This window comes from Myxine glutinosa, chromosome 1, assembly GCF_964187855.1.
Source record: "Myxine glutinosa chromosome 1, kmMyxGlut1.1, whole genome shotgun sequence".
NCBI lineage: Eukaryota > Metazoa > Chordata > Myxini > Myxiniformes > Myxinidae > Myxine > Myxine glutinosa.
Genome location: NC_136261.1, coordinates 196013707 through 196037293, shown reverse-complemented (window position 1 = coordinate 196037293; position 23587 = coordinate 196013707). Strand labels below are relative to the sequence as shown.

At 45.1% G+C, this 23587-nt stretch overlaps 1 protein-coding gene across 2 annotated transcripts in view; it reads left to right on the top strand.

Annotated features, from left to right (window-relative positions):
- LOC137432627 (uncharacterized) overlaps window positions 1-23587 on the top strand; it is a 42053-nt gene that overhangs the window by 2758 nt on the left and 15708 nt on the right. Inside the window, exons 3-5 of one of the 2 annotated variants that reach the window (XM_068124707.2) lie at window positions 17448-17608; window positions 21376-21863; window positions 22274-22378. In XM_068124707.2, coding sequence (XP_067980808.1) covers window positions 21389-21863; window positions 22274-22378 — 580 coding nt within the window. In that variant the 5' untranslated portion in view covers window positions 17448-17608; window positions 21376-21388. The remainder of the gene's footprint in view (window positions 1-17447; window positions 17609-21375; window positions 21864-22273; window positions 22379-23587) is intronic. The other variant, XM_068124716.2, reaches the window with a different exon arrangement.

Genomic DNA, 23587 nt, shown 5'->3' with positions numbered 1-23587 from the left:
TTGGCCTGTTAAGCTGGCCGTCTCTGGTCCTGGTACATGTAACGCTCTTTTGCGGGGTGGAATTGATCAGGGTTATTGGTCCAGGTGTTCTCCCGAATACCTTTATCAATCCCTCCGCAAAACAGGGAGACAAGTACCGCTCGAACCACGGACAAGATGGTATTTGCCGAGCAGTTTAGCAATCCGCGGTTCGAGCCGTTATCAATTGACTAAACCCGATTCCGAGCGTTGGCCGAATCGTGCCACAGGTACTCAGTCGAAAGAAGGGACTAAAGCGATCGGATGAGAAAGAAGAAACCAAAGGTAAGAAATACAGACATTTATTAATTATGTACAGAAAACCAAAGGAAGGGAAACGAAAGTAATATACAGGGCGAAGAAGAAGAAGAAGATACACAGGGCAGCCTTAAACAGTCCTAATTATTGAACTCCAGACAACAAAAAGGACAGACGACGGACTTACACGACAAAGGGAATTGCAGGCAGGAATGGCTGGATGAAGGTTCGGAGGAAAAGCTCAGGGAGGAGGTCCGCTTCAAATCCGTGCTCCGGGCTGGAAAACGAGCAGCCGACGGCAGCCCCACGTGTACGGTTTCAGCGGCGAAAACCCGGCAGGCAGCGCGGTTTATGTTGCCGCTGTCGTGGCGATCCTAGCGCACTGACTCTTGCACCCCAACGATGCTTGTGCGCAACAAGCTGCTCGGTGCTCCTCTCTCCCTCCTCTCTCATGAACCTCCTCACGCGTCTCTGTGAAGCAGTCCCTTGCAGTTGCTTTTATTGCTCTCGGCCGTATCAAGCCGCCAGCTCTGAGAATACGCCTACCGGTTGGCTCACCGCGGTGCTGGTTGGCTGGTTAGGGCTTACCGACCACGCCCCTGGCGGGTTGATGACAGGGCCACGCCTCTTCCTCGGCGTTCCGCCCCCTTTTTCCTGTCCTTGGCCTCGTGCGTAATGGAGTTCTGGCTTGCTGGTAAAATAACCCTTACTGCCATCGAGGATAGAAAACCATTCGCACTGGTGTTGTAGAAAACCATTCGCACTGGTGTTGTAGAAAACCATTCGCACTGGTGTTGTAGAAAACCATTCGCACTGGTGTTGAAGGGAACGAAAGGGACCTATCTTATTTGATTAATGCAACGCAGATTCAACTATTGGAAACGCAGCCTTACCTGAAACACATAACAATGAAATAACTACGAAGAGGGCCTCTGGTTCGCTACGTGTTGTTCATGGACTAACTAGGGGACGACCGTTGTCCTTAACAAGCAATGGAGGTATTTACAAAGGGTATATTTACAACAATTTACTAAGTGCAGGGTTCTCAAAACCCCAACTATATATATATATATATATATATATATATATATATATATATATATATATATATATATATATATATATATATATATATATATATATATATATATATATATATATATATATATATATATATATATATATAGTGTATATGGTCATTCATTCAGAAAGTATTCAGACCCCTTCACTTTTTTCACATTTTGTTATGTTGCAGCCTCATGCTGAAATCGTTGAAATTCATTTTCCCCTCATCAATGTACACTCAATACCCCATAATGACAAAGAGAAAACAGGATTTTAGAAAGTTTTGCAAATTTATTAAACAGAAAAAACTGAAATATCACATTGACATAAGTATTCATACCCTTTGCTATGAGACTTGAAATTTAGCTCAGGTGCCTCCCATCTCTCTTGATCATCTTTGAGATGTTTCTACACCTTGATTGGAGTCCACCTGTGGTAAATTCAATTGATTGGACATGATTTGGAAAGGCACACACCTGTCGAAATAAGGTCTCACAGCTGACAATGCATATCAGAGCAAAAACCAAGCCATGAGGTCGAAGGAACTGCCTGCAGAGCTCAGAGACAGGATTGTGTCGAGGCACAGATCTGGGGAAGCCTACAAAAAAATCTCTGCTGCATTGAAGGTTCCCAAGAGCACAGTGGCCTCCATAATTCTTAAATGGAAGAAGTTTGGAACAACCAGGACTCCAACTAGAGCTGGCCGCCCGGCCAAACTGAGCAATCAGGGGAGAAGGGCCTTGGTAAGAGAGATGACCAAGAACCCGATGGTCACTCTGGCTGAGCTCCAGAGATCTTGTGTGGAGATGGACACGTGAAGAAAGACACATGAAAGCCCACTTGGAGTTTGTAAAAAAGCACTCTGGCCACACTGCCATAAAGCCCAGATCGGTGGAGTGTTGCAGTGATGGTTGTCCTTCTGGAAGTTTCTCCCATCTCCCACAAGATCTCTGGAGCTCAGCCAGAGTGACCATCGGGTTGTTGGTCACCTCTCAGTACCAAGGCCCTTCTCCCCTGATTGCTCAGTTTGGCCAGGTGGCCAGCTCGAGGAAGAATCCTGGTTGTTCCAAACTTCTTCCATTTAAGAATAATGGAGGCCACTGTGCTTTTGGGAACCTTCAATGCAGCAGAGATTTTTTTTGTAGGCTTCCCCAGATCTGTGCCTCGACACAATCCTGTCTCTGAGCTCTGCAGGCAGTTCCTTCGACCTCATGGCTTGGTTTTTGCTCTGATATGCATTGTCAGCTGTGAGACCTTATATAGACAGGTGTGTGCCTTTCCAAATCATGTCCAATCAATTGAATTTACCACAGGTGGACTCCAATCAAGGTGTAGAAACATCTCAAAGATGATCAAAATAAATGGGAGGCACCTGAGCTAAATTTAAAGTGTCACAGCAAAGGGTATGAATACTTATGTCAATGTGATATTTCAGTTTTTTATTTTTAAAAAATTTGCAAAACTTTCTAAAATCCTGTTTTCTCTTTGTCATTATGGGGTATTGAGTGCAGATTGATGAGGGAAAAATGAATTTAAACGATTTCAGCATAAGGCTGCAATATAACAAAATGTGGAAAAGTGAAGGGGTCTGAATACTTTCTGAATGCACTGCATATATATATATATATATATATATATATATATATATTGTTACGGACACGGCTTAAGATGTTATGATGGGCCGAGCGGAATGGCCGCCGTGTTCGCACAGTTTACCCGATTACCCCCAACTCACCCGATTCCACTCGAACGTTGGCCAAATCGCGCTACGCTAAATCAATGAAGGAAAGGACACAACGACTGGGATAAATGAAACGACGCAAGGGGTACAGTTCTCAAGACCTCCGGAGGAGGATATAATTCGTGGGGGAGAAAAGGGGTAGATTACAAGGCAATGAGGTAAAGACACAGAAGAGATGGGCACTTAGGTACAGTCTTATCTTATCCCCGACAGACCACAGACAAACGGAACAAGACTGACTTACACAGGGAGTGATGGCAGGGAAGGACAGGCAGTCGACAGCACAAGGTGCACCTTGGCTCAGGGACAGGATAAAGCACGGTCCAAAAGATGCAGGGAGGTGTCACAGCGCTCGGTTGGTGGCGTCCTTCTCTCTCCAAGCTCAGCGCGCATCTCACGTCACCTCCCTCTTCCTGCACATGCTCAGCGGGGAGTGACACGCCCTCGGCTCGTTGGCTCCGCCCCAGATGGGATCGGTCCGCCGCTTCTATTGGGTGCGGGGGTTACCGGACTCCGCCCCTGACGAGGAGCTGACAGCGAGCCCCTACGTGGTAACCCCGTCGAGCACATGCTCGATGGCGGCTCGTTGGAAAGGCTTGGTGCCCTTTCAACACCCCCTACCAACCAAGCCGGAGTGAGGACGCCCACTCCCCGCGCCGCCGCCGCTGTTGTGGTTGTTGTTGTTGTTGTTGTTGTTGTTGAACCGTGAGGAAGAGCTGCGGGGAGGTATTGGGAGGTCCTAAACTTCCTAACGGTGCCATACAATCACATTCTGGTGCAACGAAGAGTCAGAATTAATGGAAACGAGTCCTTAACTGACATAGACTAAGAATAACTAGCAAGATGTCCTATAGTTGTCTACGTGAGATGCGGTGGACCTGGATGCGACATTTAATGGGGGAAATAGGGGGAGGTCGGGTCTACAGAGTGTTGTTTACAGAAAATGGGACTAGGGAATGGGGGATTGGGGATAGTTGGGAAGTATGGAGGAAATAGGGGAATATTTACAAGCGGATATGGATGGATGCCAATCTCATATCCGCAACAATATATATATATATATATATATATATATATATATATATATATATATATATATATATATATGTATGTATGTATGTATGTATGTATGTATGTATGTATGTACACAACAACAACAACAACAGACATTTTAAGGCCATTTTCCCTGCTAGAGCGGGGGTTAGCCTTGCGGCCCCCATGGCAATCTTCTCCATTTTTCCCTATTTTCTCCATCTCCCCTTGTTAACCCCCTTGCCCGCATTTCTTCTTCCACCACTTTTAGCCAAGTCTTTCTCGGTCTTCCCCATCCTCTACTTCCTTGTACATTCATTTCCATCACTCTTCTCAACCAGTCACTTTCATTCTTCCTCAACACATGACCAAACCATCTCACCCTGTTTCTCTTCACAGCATCAATCACAGGCTCTATTCCCATCATCTTTCGCAATTCATCATTTGTCTTCCTCTCTCTCAACGATACTCCACACATCCACTGAACCATTTGCATTTCCACCCTTTCCAGCCTTCGTTCCTGCTCTTCGTTAATTACCCATGTCTCGCTCCCATAAATCACAACACTTCTCACACATGCAGCATGCACCTTTCCCTTCAGCTTCAACGACACTCCGCTCGTCAGCACGCTACTCAGTTCCCTAAACTTCTTCCGTGCACATCTCACTCGAGCAACCGTTGCTGAGTCTGATCCACCTTCTCCCTTCAGCATGTCTCCTAGGTAACAAAACTTTTTCACACCTTCCAGCTTCACAATGTCTCCAAGATCCAACTCAACATTTCCTCCATCTGCAGCTCCCTCTGTGCACACCTTACACTTGAATGTAACTGCCACACTCGTTATTGACCCTCTCAGACCACTACATTTTTGATGAACCCACTCAGCGCTCATTGTACATTGAATGGAGTTCACTCTGGCCCTTTCCTGCACACAGCACACGACCACTTCCCAGTTCTTTCCACCTCACCACATGCTTTACCACTTACCATCACCTTCGTCTTACTGATATTCACCTTCAGACCTTTTGCCTCCATACATTCCTTCCACTTGTTCATCTTCTCCTTCAGTCCATCCATACTTTCCACAATCAACACCAGATCATCTGCATACAACAACTCCCATGGTAAACCCTCCTTTACATTCCGAGCCAGCCCCTCCATCACAGCTACAAATAGTAGTGGACTTAGTACAGACCCCTGATGCACTCCCACCTTCACCTCAAACTCACCACTGTTCCCGTCCTTCATCCTTACAACTGTGCGCGCTCTCTCGTACATTGCCATCACTACTCTGATCAACCATTCCTCCACTCCTAACTTCCTCAATGCCCATGTCAATACTTTGCGTGGAACCCTATCGAATGCTTTCTCCAGATCAACAAACCCAAGAAACAACTTCTTCCTCTTCTCCATGTACTTCTCCTGCAACTGCCTTACAATAAAAAGCATGTCTGTCGTTCCTCTTCCTGGCATAAATCCAAACTGCATTTCGTCGATCTTCACTTTCTTCCTTATCCTCCTCTCCAACACCCTTTCCAATACCTTCATTCCATGCTCTAATAACTTTATCTCTCCATACAAGCCACAGTCCAGAGGGTCACCTTTCCCCTTGTATGGAGGGACCAGGGTACTCAGTTCCCAAACCACTGGAATGCAGCCTTCTTTCACCACCAGATTACAGATCTGTCATTCTCTTCACACCCAAACTTCCTGCTGCCTTCAACATATCTCCCACAACTCCCATCTGCCCTCCCGCTTTTCTACTCTTCATTGCTTTTATCGCTTCCTCAACTTCCTTCTCAGTTATCTTCTCTGCCGGTCCGAAAACTGGGTTACTCTCTATGTTGCCATCCCATTCATTCTCTGCATTCAACAGCATTTCCATTTATCTCTTCCATCTTCCTTTAATTCCATCTGGGTCCACAACGATTTGTCCCACTTCATCCTTCAAGCAACTCATCCCCATCACATCGCACCTCTCTTTCGCTATCTGCTTTGCAATCCTGATTTCCGCTCTCTGACCCTCTTCCAAATCCAAGCATTCTCCGAACATTTTCCAATGTGCCTCCTGCGATTTTGCTACCTCTTTCTGTGCAGCCTTCTTGGCTGCCTTCTAACTTTCATGCTCTGCGTCTTCTGCTCCCGTACCCTTCGCCTTCTGCCACTCCTTGAACTTCTTCCTCTTCTCGTCAATCCTCTTTCCAAATTCATCATCCCACCACCATGTTTCCGAGTGCTGCGGTGGTCTTTTTATCCATCCACATACCTCACCAACGGCTCCCAACAGACTATCTTTCATTGACATCCAACCACTTTCAAGCTCAACCACATCATCCGCTGCCATACTCAGCCTCTCTTTTAATGCCTCCCTCGCTGTCACCTCTTTCAACCTCCACACCTTCTTTCTCGGTTGGTACTTGACTTGCCGAGCTCTCCTCACACCTATCACCCTTATGGCGCAGACAACCAAGTGGTGCTGTGAAACGGCCTCCTCCCCTGGGATCACCTTTGTGTCCCAGAGGTGCCCCCTATCTTGCCTATGCACCATCAGATCGTCAACAGTTGTCATCGACCCACCTGACGTGTATGTAACAAGCTTGTTATCCGCTTTCTGGAACTGAGTATGACTGGAACCGCAGAAGTGAGTAGTACTGGATTTCTGTAACTGCCGATGCACTGCGTTTAAACACTGGACCTCTGCAAGGACGTCTTGCCACCAGGCCCCGCCTTCTCAAGCACCTCTGCACAGTAGAGACACTGATGCGGTTGTTGTGGTGACCTTTTGTCACTGCAGCTGTTTGCGTCGCAGGGCGGAAACTGTCACGAAGATGCTGCAATACAATCTAGCGGTTTGGGTTTGGAGTGGTTACCCATGGTTTTCCTCTTCGTGGACCATCATTCACAGTTCCAGTTTCACCGCAACGCCTGGCCAGGTTGGAAATTGTAGGCTGTGAGCAACCAAGACGTTGGGCAATTGTTCGCTGGCTTACACCAGCCTCAAGCATCCCAATTGCCCTTAAACGTTGTTCAGATGTCAGGTGTGGCATCTGAATTTTCTTGTTGTTTTCCTTGTCAGAAGCCTCTAGAGTGACTATAAACAGCAGTAAATGAATGTCTAACCATGAGAACTGAAAGATTTCATTATGAGGGTTATTATTTAATGGGAAAGATCCCGATACAGAACCACTCTAGCATGCCATTGTTGATCAACCAGGTGATTGAAGTGAAGTTCCCATTACATAATCAGTCATTACAAATGAAGACACGTGTTTGTAAAGCTGCACATTTCAAAAAATGAAAGTGATAAGTTTATTTTGGTATATAACCTGGTAACCTGGTACATAATTGGTATGAATTAGGGGTAGAGGAATATCTAGATCCAGGTAGATCTGCATAGGTGGGTGCTCGACTGTCGTGATAGGGAATCTAGATGTAATAAGTTCTGTAGCCCGAACGTCGAATTAAGCTTGTATCTTGTCCCCGCTGTGAGGGGGCGGGGCATGCTAATTAGTACAGGGATTATGGGTAAAATTCCCTTGTGTGTCGTTCCCTCCGTGAGCATCCCAGTGTCCCTTATGGCAATACATCCCATAGATATTAGATAGGCCCATTAGCGCACCACACATTAAATAATTTCCCCGCTGCCACAATGACTTTGGAAGAACCAACAAGCAATAGCCACGCCCAGGAGAATGTGTGATTGGTTGGGGTAAGAAGCTGGCCACTGATTGGTGAAAGGAAGCTGGAAGGAAGCGGCACACTGATTGGCCACCGACCGTTGACACATCGGCCAATCAGTGCGGAAGGCGCGAACATTCGGCCAATCAGTGCGGAAGGCACAAAAACACTACTTAGAAGCAGGTCGCTGATTGGAGGACAAGCGCCAGTGACGTCAGAAGGCGCGAAAGACCACAAAGAAACGAGGCACTGGTTGGGAGAGGAGGGCTGACGTCACACCGCGAGTGACAAAACGACTCGCTCGCCGGCATTTTGTTCTCTTGGCTGTCTCTTCGCGGGGCTCTTCGCTGGGCTCTTTGTTGGGATTTTGGCTGTCCTTTCGCTGGCTGGCTCTTCGCTCTCTCTTCCCTCGTGCTCTTCCCTCGCTTCTCTTCCCTTGGCCTCTTGCTCCTGACTGTCCCTTCGCGTTGGGCCTTCTCTTGCTTCGGACCTGGTGGAGGAACGAGCAGTTCGAAAGACAGTGGAGAGAAGGAACGCCGTCGATTCTGTTCCTTGCGTTGGTGTACGAATGACGAGCGGGGCCTGCGTTGGAGCGCTGACGAGCGGCGCGCCGAGGGCCGCTCCGCGCCAAGGACCGCGCAGTTCGCGCCAACCGGAGCTGTGTCGGACGACGCGCTCGAGCATCGACCCGACGCTACACTGCCAGACACAGATAAGCTCGCATTCACAAATACACGACGGGACATTTCTTTTATTCATTCTCCCATTGTCTCGTATTTGAAATCTGTGTGGGGCCGTCTCAATTTAGAATTAGTTCTTACGTCGCGTTTCCTTTGTATCGGGTTCCGTAAAATAAACCTGTTTATTTTTGTACATTTTACCCCTGTGTTCGTTTGAGTTCATTTCCTACAGGATCGGAGCTGCCGGTGAGATCGCTACAGGTAAGAGCTCTCGCCGCTTCTTCTTATTCCTTCTTCCACCTGTGCTTGTTAGTCAAATCCGCAATTGATCGTCGCCTCGGAGTTAAAGCCTGTTCAGGCTATCCGTGATCCCACGGTCTTAACCGAGGGCATTCGCGCGCCAACTGTTGTCAAGGAGTGGGATTGAACCCTATTATAAATTTGGTGTGAAGGAGTGTCGAGAATTTGGAGTGAAATTTTTTTTAGTCGGAGGCGATAAATTGTATAGTCGATTGGTGTGTGAGATGTGAACGGCGCGTCATTAAATTTAAATCGATACCTGAGGTAAAATCCCCGCGGGAAAGCGACCTTCTCTTGGCGGCGGAGGGGGTGAGCGATATGAAAAAGGGTGGAAGGTGCGGATAGCCTTGGAAGTGAGTCAGATGTAGGTGGGTGGGGGGGGGGGGGGGGGAGCATAATGATGGAGTGTCTACAAGTGTCCTCTACCCCCGTCTACAAGTGTCCTCTACCCCCCGCCTTCGAGACGGCCCCGATGGATTTACTTGGCTGCTGGTGTCGCCATTCGTGCACCGCCTCTTGGACCTCTTCGTCGGATCGGAAAGTGGTTCCACCAAGCACCTCTTTAAGTGGCCTAAATATGTGGTAATCCAAAGCAGTGAGGTCTGGCGAGTATGGTGGATGAGGAAGACACTCAAAATGCAGGTCCTCGATTGTTGCAGCTGTAGCACGGGCAGTATGGGGCCGAGCATTGTCATGTTGCAGCAAAACACCGGTAGCGAGTTGTCCATGACGTTTTGACCTGATTGCTGGTTTCAGATGATTTTTAAGGAGGTCGCAGTATGATGCATTAGTTAGTGACTTGTGGTCTCTCTGGGCATGTAATGATCTACAAGTGGGCCTCGGCTATCCCAGAAGAGCGTCAGCATCACTTTTCCAGTGGACAGCTATGTGGGAAAAATTTTTGGGCTTCGGTGAAGTTGAATGGTGCCACTCTTTGCTTGCTCGCTTCGTTTCTGGCTGTAAGTAGTGGACCCATCTTTCATCCCCAGTCACTACGCGCTGTAAGAAAGCGTCATCCTTCTGTTTCATAACGTCACAGAAGTTCTTTACATGTGTCCACTCGCCGTTCTTTTAGTTTGGGTGTGAGTTGTCTAGGCACCCACCTTGTAGACACTTTGCGGAACCCCAGCACGTTGTGAATGATATGGTGTGCTGAACCATGGCTAATGTTCAATTCGGAAGCAACTTCATCCAGCATAATGCGACGGTTTTCCCTTGGCACGCGCTCAACTCCTGCAACAATTTCTGGTGTGTCAGCTGTGTGAGGCCAGCCCGAGCGAGCGGTGTCTGCCACACTGGATACTCCGCTTTTAAACTTCCTGTCCCAGTCGTACACCTGCTGCAGCAATAAACATGCGTCACCATATTGCATCTTCATTCTGCGATGGATTTCACTGGGATCTCACTGGGTCATGATCTCACTTCCCAAGAAACGGGTGACAGAGCATTGCTCCTCCGTGGTGCATGCTTCTAAGGGAGCGGCCATCTTGGAACTGCTCTACTGATGTCATCTATCTATAATTCCAGCAATCTCTGTGTGTGTGTGTGTGTGTGTGTGTGTGTCTGTGTGTGTGTTTGTTTGTCTGTGACCGCTGTTTCTCGACAACCACGGGTCCGATATACTTGAAACTTGCCAGGTATATTGCTGGGGACCCGAGGATGTGCCTTTTCAAGGTTTTAAATTAATCGCAGAAGTAGTTACCGAGCTATGTCCAAAAAACGATTCAACCAATCAGAGAGCAGCGAGCTATCGCGTGTGCCGAACGTGGCGAACACACTCTGCCTCGGACGGCACATTTGAGAGCGTATTCATTTATTTCACGTTGGCAAACTATGTTGCCGCTATGTTGGCGTTAAACTATGTTTTAAAACTAATTAAAACCATTTCATGTAAATAGAGGGGGGGGGGGGGGGGATTGTCACTGTACTCGCAAGCCGTTCGCCGTTCGCTTTGGCGTTGCGAATGGACCAAAACATTTCATGAACCAAACCATTTCATGTAAAGCGTTCGCCGTTCGCTTTGGCGTTGCGAATGGACCAAAACATTTCATGGACCAAACCATTTCATGTAAATAGAGGGGGGGGATATAATTTTAGATATATATATAGTACGGGCATGCCCTAGTACTCTCAATGTTCTCAGATCTAAAACAGGCAAAACATGACTCTTACCCATATATATATATATAACATATGTCATCTACAAATACACACATTACATTCTCGAATTTTAATCGCCATTTTAAGGTTACTTATTTACTGGCCCTCGTATATATATTACATACTTATAAAATGCAAATTTCTTTTTCTCACCAGAGGAGAGGGTATTGCATGTGGGTGTTTGTCTGTTCGTTTGTCCGCAAAAAACATAACTTGGGGTTGGAAGGGGGTGTTGTAACTGGCTCTGTCCGTTTGTCACAATATGCGCTATCTCCTCGTAAACAGTTGTGAATAAATTCACCAAACTTGGCAGTTATTATCACCAAGACAAAGTGTGAGAGTGGTATCAATTTTGCCTCTACCCCTTTGGGCAAAATACAAAATGTTTGGCCCTGTCCTCCCCCGAACACACAATGTGTATGCATACCACACCTTGCGAATTGACCAAACGACATGACTGGAAAATGTGGAAAAGACTATATGTAACTGAGGCTGCCCTTGCAAAATGCACAAACTCACCAGTGCCCATTTGCCCGTTCCTGTGGCAAAATAGTACTTGGAAAAGGTCGACAGACAAGGCAGCCTGACAGACTTCATACACACATGTATTGTGCTCTGTCCAAAATCCAAAGTATGTATGGGGGACACCAGGCTCTGTGATGCATTGAAGATCCAGGGCCCTGAGCACGACTACAATCTATAGACATGCAACAGAAGCAGAGAGCTGAGGAAAGGTAGACGAGGTTTCTGCTTTGTTGTTTAACCCATTGACAGGAAAAGGAAGTTTAAACTGCCAATCCTACTGAAAAACCACTGAATCCCTTGCAACAGAGAAGAAATGACTACTCCAGCATCATGCGAGCAGTTTGACCACCTCAAACCCATAATGAGAAAATATACAGGAGTTCCGAGAAGGGATAGAAATATTGCTTGTAGGAAGTAGCTGCCTGGAACCCCTTGAGGTATGTGACACAATAAATGGGCCAGTAAACTCACCTTCAGCTCAATGCACTGACATAGGGTGAATAGTATTGGGCAAAATGTCATGTAGGGCCCCAAAGGCAGAGTCTACGAACCTCGGTACTACCCATTACTGTGGTTTTATGATTCACCCAGACCTAGAAGGTAGGCACCGCACAACAACACACACCAGACAAGAAGCAAATTACAAACAAACACTACATCCATGGGAAAGAACATCCGACACCAAGACTGATCAGTAAAGAGCTAAGTGAAGATGTCTTCTGCCAGCCAAACTGGACGATAACAAAAGAGCTTTGTCTCTGGAAGACAAATGCTTCATACAGCTTATGCAAAAGAGTGACCATGTGAATTCCTGAGGCAACGTAGAACTACCCTGTCCTTCAAATACGACCCAGTATGGCTGCAAACAACTGTGAGTCGAGTGGACAGACTCCTGAGTCGGCTTCATCGTAAACCAGAAATGATAACACAGTATTTAGAGTTCATGGGGATGGTCATAGAATGGAAACACACAAGTTCCATCCCCACGACAGAGCAGAAAACTACAGAATGTGGTACCTCCCACACTTTGGGGTCTACCATCCAAAGAAACAACAAATGAGGGTAGTGTTGTTCAATTCCTGTGCTAAGTTAAATGGTGCCACATTGAATGGTGTACTAATCCCAGGAACCGATCAAATAAATAGCCTTCTCATCATCATGCTGAGGTTCAGACGCGAAGCGGTAGCTGGGATGGAAGACGTCAAGAAATGTTCTGTCGCTTTCACCTTGACAGAGAACATTGAGACCAACTCTGTTTCCTCATTGAGGAAAATTGAGGCAAACTCGGCCTGAAGATTATTGCTAACAAAGGCCGGCCTACCTTCGGAGATGACATGAAGGAATTAAACCTCACCGACTTGTATGGCGACGATGGACTAACTTCCTGGCCCAATGGCTTTGCAGTCCTCAGCCTCATCAAGAGAACATGGGATTTACTGGCTATGAGGAATGTTAACTTCCACAAGGTAGTCTCCAACAATATGGAGGTGATGACCACTGAGAACTTGCTAGTTAAAGACCTGCACAGCCTAGACCTCAACCAAGACGTCCTGCCCACTCAATCATTGAGCATCACTGGTATTTACAGCTTAACACCTTCAAGGTAGACCTGCAAGGGAAGCGGTTCTCACAGCGGGGAGTCTTGGCCACCAGAAACTCTGTGTACGACCCAATTGGTGTACTTGCACCCATCACGATCAAGAGGAAATTAATCCTAAGAAAGCTAATTCCAGATGAACAAGGGACGGGGACCTCCCAATGCAGGATGAGATTCCCCTTTACCAGTGGAATGCCTACCCTGCTGGACCCATTGGCATGACCGTCTCATTTACGTGGAAAAAAAAATCGACCTGCAATGTGGCGATTGGCCTCCCAGTTTCAGTCCTGTACTAAATCGTGAGTTCCACATATTTTCTAATGCCATGTCCGAGCTGTAGGTGCATTCACATACCTTTACCTAACGAAGTATGAGCAAGCGTGGCTTTCCTCCTTGGCAACGTGATGGTCAACCCAGCCCACGCATTGTCAATTACCCGCCAAGAACTTTGCACTGCCGTCCAAGCAACACAGTTAGGTGACAATCATGTCAGAAGTAAAACACAGATTGTATAACCTACTATACAGACAGCACCATAGTCTTAGGCTACATTAACAATGAATTGAGATGCTTCCATGTGTGCGTGATGAACAGAGTTCTGAGGATCAATGTCATGTCCTCAGCCAAATAATGGTGACGTGTTTCATTGAACAAAATACCAAAATACTGCTTTGCGTTCTGTTCCCACCACTCAGCTAGACTCCACGATCTGGCTCTGAGGACCAGATTTCCTCCGGCAAATGGACCATACCCTTGAATCGGACATTGCTTTGAAGAATGCCCAAGACCACTTTGAGATTATGACCCTGAAGTGTGTAGGCGAACCTGCACCTCACCACAACCGCTATGGAACCTAACCAGAGGTGGCCAGACAAATTAGGTGTTGAAATATTCAGTCATTTTTCCTTTTGGAGAATGCGCAGGAGAGCGGTAGCAAACATCATAACAAGAATACTGTTCGACAAGACTAACAGCTGTGTGAAAGAATGAATGGTCTATCTAAACAGCTCATGGTAGACACATTGATGTGTAGAACCATCCTTGGTGCAGAAAGAGACCTTTGTGGTGGAACTAAATGCACTAACAGCTACAAAGACGTCAGATTGTAATGACCAGACCACCTTGAAGAGACAGAGCCCCTTCTTCCAACTAAGACCGTTCCTAGATGAACAAGGAGTCATCCACATTGGAGGAAGAGCATCAATCCAACCTTTAACTGAATGACTGACAACACAGTACTCCTTCCCAAAACCAGCCACATCTCCAGACACCACAGAGCATGTCCACCATGAGATTGAACACCAAGATCGTCAGTCCACCTTTGGGGCCACTAGAATGAAAGGCTTCTGGGTCATCGGTGCACACCACCTGGTAAGAAGTGTAATTCACTACTGCTTGACCTGTAGAAAGCTGAAAAACAAACTACTAACTCAGATCATGGCAGAACTTCCCACTGACAGATTTGCAGAGAACACTCCCTTTACCAATGTGGGAGTGGACATATTTGGATCCTGTGGCATGCTCACTCATAAAACCAGAGGCAGCACATCAGACGCCAAGCGGTAGGCCGGCATATTAGTGTATGTATTTACACTATTGCTGCGCATGCCGAGGTTATCAATGTGATGGACATGTCAGTGTTCATCTGTGCCTTCCGTCACCTCACAGCTAGTCATGGTCCAGTATGAAAACTTAGAAGTGACTGAGGCACAAACTTCATCCGAGTGAAGACAGAGTTTAAAATGGCCATTCAAGAGTTTAATGAGTCATGTATGATGAGATACTTCTCTGAACAGAGTTGACTGGGAGTTCACTCCACCACACAGTTCCCATTTTGGAGAAATATGGGAGAGACAGATGGGCACCACCAGACAAGTCCTTGGCTCAATGCCCATCAAGTTGGGCAGACATTAACTGATGCACAATGTGCTCGTAACATTCATGGCAGAGGCCTGTGCCATTGTTAACACAAGACTGATCTTCACCATCCCTTCAGCGACCAGCAGGCACTCTACCCGAACATGCTCTTTAAAATTTAGACCTAACCCTTACCACTGCCCCGTGGGAATTCGTTGAAAAGGGCTTGTATGGGTGAAAGAGGTGACAATGTGCTGAGGACTTAGCTGAACAGTTCTGACTGTGGTGGAAAAAGGAGTACATCCAAAGTCTTCAACCCTGACCTGACGCAAGTGGAATATGATCATCCCCAACCTCACTGAAGGAGACATCATTCTTGTGTGAGAGGAAGATAACCCCCTCCCCTCATTCCTCCCCAATGAATGGCTGCTTGCCTGTGTCATGAAGGTTTATCAGAGTAAGGACGACAAGGTCCGAAGAGCGGATGTAGTTGTATGTAGAGACCACGTACAACAAATGCACCAAATTTTTCAAATGCACGACGAAATTTTTCATCGTATGTTGGTCTGTCTCGTTTGTTTGGTTGCTTGTTTGTATGTGAATGTGATACTCGCGAACGCTTTCAGCTATCTTCGTCAAACTTTACCAGAGGATTCCGAAGGATAAAAGTGAGGCTGTCAATGTTTTTTGACTATATACATGTAGGTCAATGGTGAAGGTTTTCTTGTCTGTCCGGGCGATATCTCAGCCATCTTTTGAGCTAGTAAGCTGAAATTTTAGCACAATAGTGAACAAGTGCTTTGGTCAAAAGGTTACTTTTTTGATTAATCAATTAATTGATTAATTACTTAATTATTATCGATTTATTAAGTACCTGTTTATTTCCTTTCATCTGGGCAATATCTCAGGCACCTTTTGAACTAGGAAGCTGATATTTGGAAATGACAGTGACCAAGTGATTTTGCTGTAAAGGGTATTTTGAGTTATTGATTAATCAATAAATCGATTAATCAATTATTCGATGAGTTACTTAATTATCAAAAAGTTATAGATTTGGATGAAACAGTGGTGGTTTAGCTATCCTATTAGCCAATTAATTATTATACATTTATTATATATTTATTTTAATTACACAATCAATCAATCAATTATTTTTTCTCTCGATTTTCGTCATACCTGTCAGGCTAAAGCCTGACATCCTTTCTTGTCTGTCTGTTAACAAGATATCTCAAAATTGTGAACGGATGCGGACGAAACTTGGTGTACAGGTTGGATTTGTGACAAGGAAGAGTTTAATCAATTTTGGTGAAGATTCAAATCTGGATCAGAGAATTTTAAAAGTGATTCTTCACCATTGTGTGGTAGGGCCAAAAACGATACATAGAATGATATTTCAAAAAGTTGTGGATGACATGATGACAAAACTTGGTGGATGAGTTGGGTAAGAGACAAGAACAAGCCGATTAGATTTTGGTTCATGGTGGGTCCAGGTCTGCCTTATCAGTGGGATACAAAAAGTAATCTGTTCAGCCTGGTGGAGGTATGCTCTCTAATGAGTAATATATATATATATATAATAACCACCTTTAGAGGCCATTTTTCCCCGCAAGCGGGGGTTGGCCTTTTTCGGGAACCGTGGTTGTTGTTGTTTTTTTGGTCCCCTTTTTGAAGCAATGTTTTACGGCCGGATGCCCTTCCTGACGCCAACCCTTTTTGCCGCCTTTAACGACAAGCAGGGAATTACCAGTGAACTGGTACTCAATTTGCCGACCTCGGAAGGATGACAGGCTGAGTCAACCCCCCTGGCGTTAATTCAGCGATCGACCGCGATTCGAACTCAGGATCCTAGAATCCTAAGCCGGCACCCTAGCCGCTAGCCCAACACCAACACCCAACACGGGGCTAGCCCAACAACACAACACATTTAAATGTCATAATGAGTACCGTTCTAAATATTATTATTATTTTGTATGCAGTCTGTGGCTGCTGGTTGCATCATTGTTGGGAGCACACCTGTGCCGCTATGCAGTGCCCCCATTTCCAGTAAGCTGGTACTCATTTTGCCGAACTTGGAAGGATGACAGACTGAGTAAACACACCTGGTGTTATTTAACGCCACACCATGCGCTCAAACTCTATACCCTAAGATCTGAAGCCAGCCACCTTAACCCTAAGCCAACACCAACTAGGTGGGGAGTGTGCTGGACACCCACCATGGTTCGATCTTTATTTTGCTTCTTCTTCTTATTGTTTTAGGACTTGATACAGAGCATTTCCGGCTGCTTTTTAGATCAAAAATAGATTGATGGAACTTTTACATTCACTCCACCTCTACTGTAGACTATGGATCAGAACAAGGAATCCTGTTAATTCACATATCCCTCCTTGCCCAGTTCACATATCGAACTATCTTGTGAAATGTTTTTGTGCTTTATTCTGCAATTGTCTTGAAATTTCTTACATGTTCTTCACTAATACCCTGTAAGCTGTAATTTTGTCTTTGTTATGACCATGAACATTTCCTCTTGTTTTCTAGTTTTTCACATTGCTTGTATTAAAGAAGGTTCCCACCGGACTCAGTGTGGCCTGCTTTTGTTCAAGTTTCAGTGTAACAGATTGGCACCAGTAAGCAAGATTCTGCCACAATGTGCACAAAGAATTAACTCTTATATATCCAGCACATCCAGCACAACAAAAGTGAGACATCTTTCAGGACCTCTTCTGATATTATTAGAACATGTGTTTTTATTTGGGTTCAAAGCCTTCTAGGCTGGGAAACCTATTGTTTTTGTTATGTTTATTCTTCTTGTTCTTTCTTCTTCTGCCTTTTTGCCGATTTATTTGCTTTTAAATTCATTTTCTCGGCAACCGTTAATCCGATTGACAAGAAAATTTTACCATGGTATGCGTCTACTCCTGTATATTTTTAGTGATAATTATGATGCCATTGGTCACATGATGTGGCCGCCATGTTGGAAAAAAGGAAAAACTTTGGACCTCTATATCTATAAAACCGCTCCATGGGAAAAAAAAAATTGAAACGTGGCTCATTGCCAAGTAAGTACTCCACATAGGGAATAAGTGCCGTTAACCATGGCGTCATTGGTGCCTTCATTATGACATCGTAACTCGACCAGTACAATGCTTTATCCGATCAGTATGAAAATTATTGAGGGTGATCGACACAAAAATTGTATTGGAGAATGTAAACTTATGATGTCATAGGTCACGTGGTTTGGCAGCCATATTGGATTGAACATAAAACCTTTAAAAACCTTCTCCAGAACGGCTTACAAGATCAATGTGAAACCACGCACACGATCAGCACGTGTTTCTGAATATAGGTTTGTGCAGTTTATCGGAATACACATAATCAAAGACCCTTTAGACCCATTAGACCCCAAGACCCCCAATATCCTTAAGACCCCTTTTACCTTTAAGACCAATTTCAATACTTTAGACACCTTTAGATACTTTCACCCTTTAGACCTTTTTGACCCTTTAGACACCGAGAACCTCTAGACATTTATACCCCTCATGTCCCTTTCGACTGCTCAGACCTTAACACCATTTAGACCCCTTGCACCCACCAAACAGATTAGGCAGCTTGGACCCTTGACCATTTAGCGCTTTAGAACACGTGGACCTTTTTAGATTACAAATAAATTGCAACTAAATTTGCATAAAATAAATGATTGCATTATAATTGGTGGAAATCAAGACAACACAGCAACTCACATACATTATCACTCATCATCAACTAAAACAAGCCTGTTACTGTGCAGCGGTGTGTGGTGAGGCAAGCTTAGCGAGCCGATCCACACGAGTGGTTTAGTCATTTAAATGTCATAGGTCGCATGGTCTGGCATCTCATTTTAAAAATAATTTGGAATGTGGATTTTTTTTTATTTAATTCAATGCTGAATTCAGTTTTATAAAGAGGATGTCATGGGCCATGGGTCATGTGTCCGATCAAAGTGACGCAGCTTGGAACCCGGTCATAACTGCCTGTAGTTATAAAGTGGCACGTCTATTTTATCTATTTATTTTTAAACTGCTCGAAATGACCATGGAAAGGCTGTGCGAGAAACGTAAATTTATGTAGTGAACTATATAGAGTAGAGTAGATTGAGGTGCAGACAAACGCACAGGGAACAGGTGTTGCTGAAAGGGGCATAATCTACATTTGAGGTTCGTACATTAACTTGTGGTTAGATTTGACATTACAATGTTGTTGTTGAATTGGACAACTTTGTCGACCTGTGCCAGTGGCCACTGGGGCCAGCTTGTCAAACCCGTCGGTCTTGCAGCGAACTTCAGACCACAGCCTCATCTCACAATTTGCTGTGGCCACAGATGCTGCACAGAATCTATGCATTCTTCACTTGTGATTGTTAAAATGGAGCCAATTTCTAGACTTGTTTCTAGACGATTTCCAGCCAATAATTTCTAGACTTGAGCAAGACTAGACTTGCTCAATGAAATACTGTTCTCCCCTCTGGGCCGGTGCTCCTGCCTCACACCGAGCTCAGCTTCACGCTGGTGAAACCAAAGCTTTCAGAATCATTGGAATCTCCCACGATGAAGCTAACTCCGAGGGCCTTTCACTCACTCACCGCAGGCAGGTTGGTGGTCTTTGTCTTCTACCCACTCCTCTCCGGCCTAGCTCCCCCAGCTCTGTCTGTGCTCTGTCCCCCAAATATTTCCACAGGTCGCACAACATCTGCCAGGAACCCTCATGGTTAAACTGCCAAAATCAAGACTCTGCTCACCTTCACTCTTTCATTCCTCTTTTCTCCTGCCTCTGGGGAACAAACACCCTTACTCTCTTCAATCTTCAATCCCACTCCTCCCTCCAGGTCTTTAAAACAGCTGTTCACCACCATCTCTTATCTTCCCCCATCCAAAATCTTGATCTTTTCTACCCCCATTAATTCACCCCAGATCCACTTTTTTGAAATACCGACTTCTTTCCTGGAAGTCCTAGCAGTGTCCATGTGTTTTGTTTTTTTTACCTCTCCCACCCCCACCCCCTCCCTTCCCATGCCTCCTCCCCCAAGCCCTCTCGCTCCCACAGATCTCCCGATGTCCCTGCTCTCCATCTTGTCTCCCACTCCATTTATCATGTGTTTTATGTGTCAGTTTGTCTTTTTGTGATCAATGCTCTTACACAAGCTTCGAACTTGTATACCAAAAAAAAAAAAATCAATATCAGAAAAAAAACTCCAGAATGCTGCTGGGTTATACACTCAATCTGAGATTAAATTATCTTTTTAAAAAGTAGATCTGTAAGCAGCCTTGCATGCACTCACTGGACTGGATTGGATGCACAAACCGATTAAATCTCCTCTCCCATCCCTGCTCTTAACATTTGCACACGAACCACAATTTTGCCATGCCCGAATGGTTTAAACCAACTAGATACAAGACCAGGAAGGTAGAAATCGATTAAAATGCTCCTAAAATGTTACAACGCTGTAGTCCAGTAGTTGGACTGGGAAAGCCATGGGGAGACGAATGCTGTAGGCCTACCGGTCTCTGCTATTGACACGTGTGCCCAAGTAAGTAAGTAGGCTTTTGTGCTTAAGGTAGAAAGAACTTGCCCAACAACTGGGAAGTGGTTGTGTCTTCACTTTTTTTTTTTGCTTGTGCATACACTTGAGCACACATTATTATTATCATCATCATCATCATCATGCCCATGCAGAACGTTGGTGTTGCCGAGGCAGTTACTGGGCTACAATCCTGGTCAGGTCGCCACTCCAACTCAGGAAATCAGGGCAGGAATTTGGAATTTGGCTGTCGTACCGGCGAAAGTTCACCTACTTTTTGTGGAGGACACCATGGGATCATTAACAGCCACCAACTAATGCTGGCAAACAGGCCACCCAGTTTAACATCCATCTGTGGGACGGCACACACATTGATGAATCTCACTGCCTAACAGCGGGATAACAGTTTATAGCTGATTCGGAATTCAAACTTGAACACACTCGTGCACAAAAATTTGCCTACCAATACAATAATTTTTAAGAATTTACAATAAATTTAGTTGTCCCAAAAAAAATTCGTGCAAAAAAAAAGTGCAGAAATAAAAATCTTGCAAAAAGAAGAGCACAAATAAAAATTGTGCAAAAAAAAAAAAGTGCACAAATAAAATTAGTGCACACACGAAAAGAAAAACCTGAACACACGTGCACATTTTGATGTGCTTTTTCCCATTAATATTTATTATTGATTATTCATCTCTTCTTGTCAGTGTTAGTCTGCTCTGAAGTAACCTAAGATCCCCCACTGTTGAGACATTGTGATGAATGTTCATTGTTCACCCATGAACAGAAACTTGGTCCATGATTTAAAACCTTTGAGATAGTTTGGTATCTGGTTATCTCTAGTTATATTATAATATTTTGACTTTTAGCTATTTTCCATTTGACAAATCATATAAATTTTGTGTGTTTCAGGTTCTGAACAGTCATGATGGATGCTGCAAATGGACCAAAGCCTCTTCAAACATTTTCAGAGTGGTTGATTCAGTGTGGTATGAATGCTGAAATTGCTGCTGCCATGGTCAATGAGCTTGGTATCCCCAGCTACTCAGTCCTACTTGCCTGCGCTGAGCCACCCTCCGTACGAGCAGAGTTGTTCACTCAGGCTCGAAACAAATTGCCCTTTGGTTTTTATGCCTCGTTACGGCATCTCATCGACACGTGCTTCCCACACGATGCAAGCGAGAATGCACCCGAGCAGAATGGCACGGATTGTGTTCCATTGGAGGAGAGGGTTCTTACCCCATTGCTAGATCTTTTGGCAGGGTTACTAGCAGGACTGGCACAGGATCTCACGATATGTGGTCAACGAGTGGTAGGACTGCGTTCTGGAGGATTGGCTGCACCTAGGGAGCTCATAAGAGACAAAATCTGGCAAGGGAACTCCAGCAGGGCTGTGTCAGGTAGAGATGGGTTTTTTTCCCCTTTTCTGACTGTATCCTTTCTTTTTTGTGGAGTCAGCCAAGTGAAGGCTTTTATCATATGTACAACACGATTACTGTGTTTATGAAATTTTCTGTGGCCAAGTTAAAGAAATTAATTACCAGCAAGTGACCAAAAACATACAATTAAAGCACCACAAAAGGTTGCTGGGACCTTGGGTTATTTGACAATTATGATTGGAGTTGTGATCACATTTCTGCTCGGAATTGTTATTGTACATCTACTTCATCATTATAATGTCCCCTGGTCTGTCTGTACTTGTCTTTCCGCCACTTGTACATGATATTTATTCAGGCGACTGGCGAGATGGTACGTGAATGTGGTGATCAGGTTTCTCGCATGCATGTCCTAAGGTATAACATATGTGCAGGGTTGAGATTGGGACTTGGCATTGAGGAACTGGACATGTCTGGGGAGTTGGAGGAACCAGTTGAAGAGCTGGAAGACTCAAGACAGCCTTGTGATTCTTATGAAGGTAAGGTGTTATTTTTATTCGAGCACTGTTGATTTATTAAAACTGTTTTAACCTGTAACAGGTTGGACACCATTCAAAACTGCTACTGTATGACAAAGCAATAATCTCCCATTTGATCAGTAGTGTCCGTCTGTGCCTGGGCGGTGTCCGACTATGCCTGGGCAGTGTCCGTGCTGTCGTGTCTGTGCTTTGCTATATTTATTCTGGAGTAATATTACTGATTTATCAATTAATGCAAATCCCTGATAAGCCGTCAATTGATTTAAAAAAAAAAAAAAATACCAATCCGTCGTGAACATGTGACCTGCATTTTCATCGGCACAACTAACACCGGCCATTTTCAATAACACGATCTTCCCCTGAATCGCTCGCAAAAGGCTCGAAACGATATGGCTTCATTGCCCAAGGCTCGAAACGATATGGCCAGAGCCCTGGTGTTGGCTTAGCGGTTAGGGTGCCGGCTTGGGATCATAGGATCCTGGGTTCGAATCCCGGTCGATCGCTGAATTAACACCAGGGGGGTTGACTCAGCCTGTCATCCTTCCGAGGTCGGCAAATTGAGTACCAGCTTGCTGGGATGAATGATCACGGTGTGTACCCCGATTTAGAATAGGTACACCGTATCCCTGCGCATCGTAAGAGGCGACCAAAGGTTGGCGTCAGGAAGGGCATCCGGCCATAAAAACATTGCCTCAAACAGGGAACCATGATTGTCATGGGGCCTGCAAGGCCAACCCCCGCTTTAGCGGGGAAAAATGGCCTCAAAACGGTCATTCATTCATTCATTCATTCCCCTGAAAGCATTTCCATCACTAAATTTGTCTCCAATAGTTTCTTCGCAATCCCACTGATCATTTTCAACCGAATGAGAACCTTCAGAGTTGCTAATGATGGTGGAATTGGGATCGGAATCTGAGCTCGGAACACTTTCTCGATGTAAACCGCCATTTGGATCTAGGTGCGTTCATAGTGTGACGTGCGTCACTAGCGAAATCGAAAACCGACACGAAAGGTATTTTTGTCACTTTGTGATTGGCCAAAAAAATTCAAAAAAATCTTCATTTCAAATTATATTTGGATTCATGATTTGCCTTTTGGATTTATTCCAGGAAGAGGAATGACAGACACGCTTTTTATTGCAAGGCAGTTGCAGAAGTACATGGATAAGAGGAAGAAGTTGTTTCTTGGGTTTGTTGTCCCCCGTCGCAC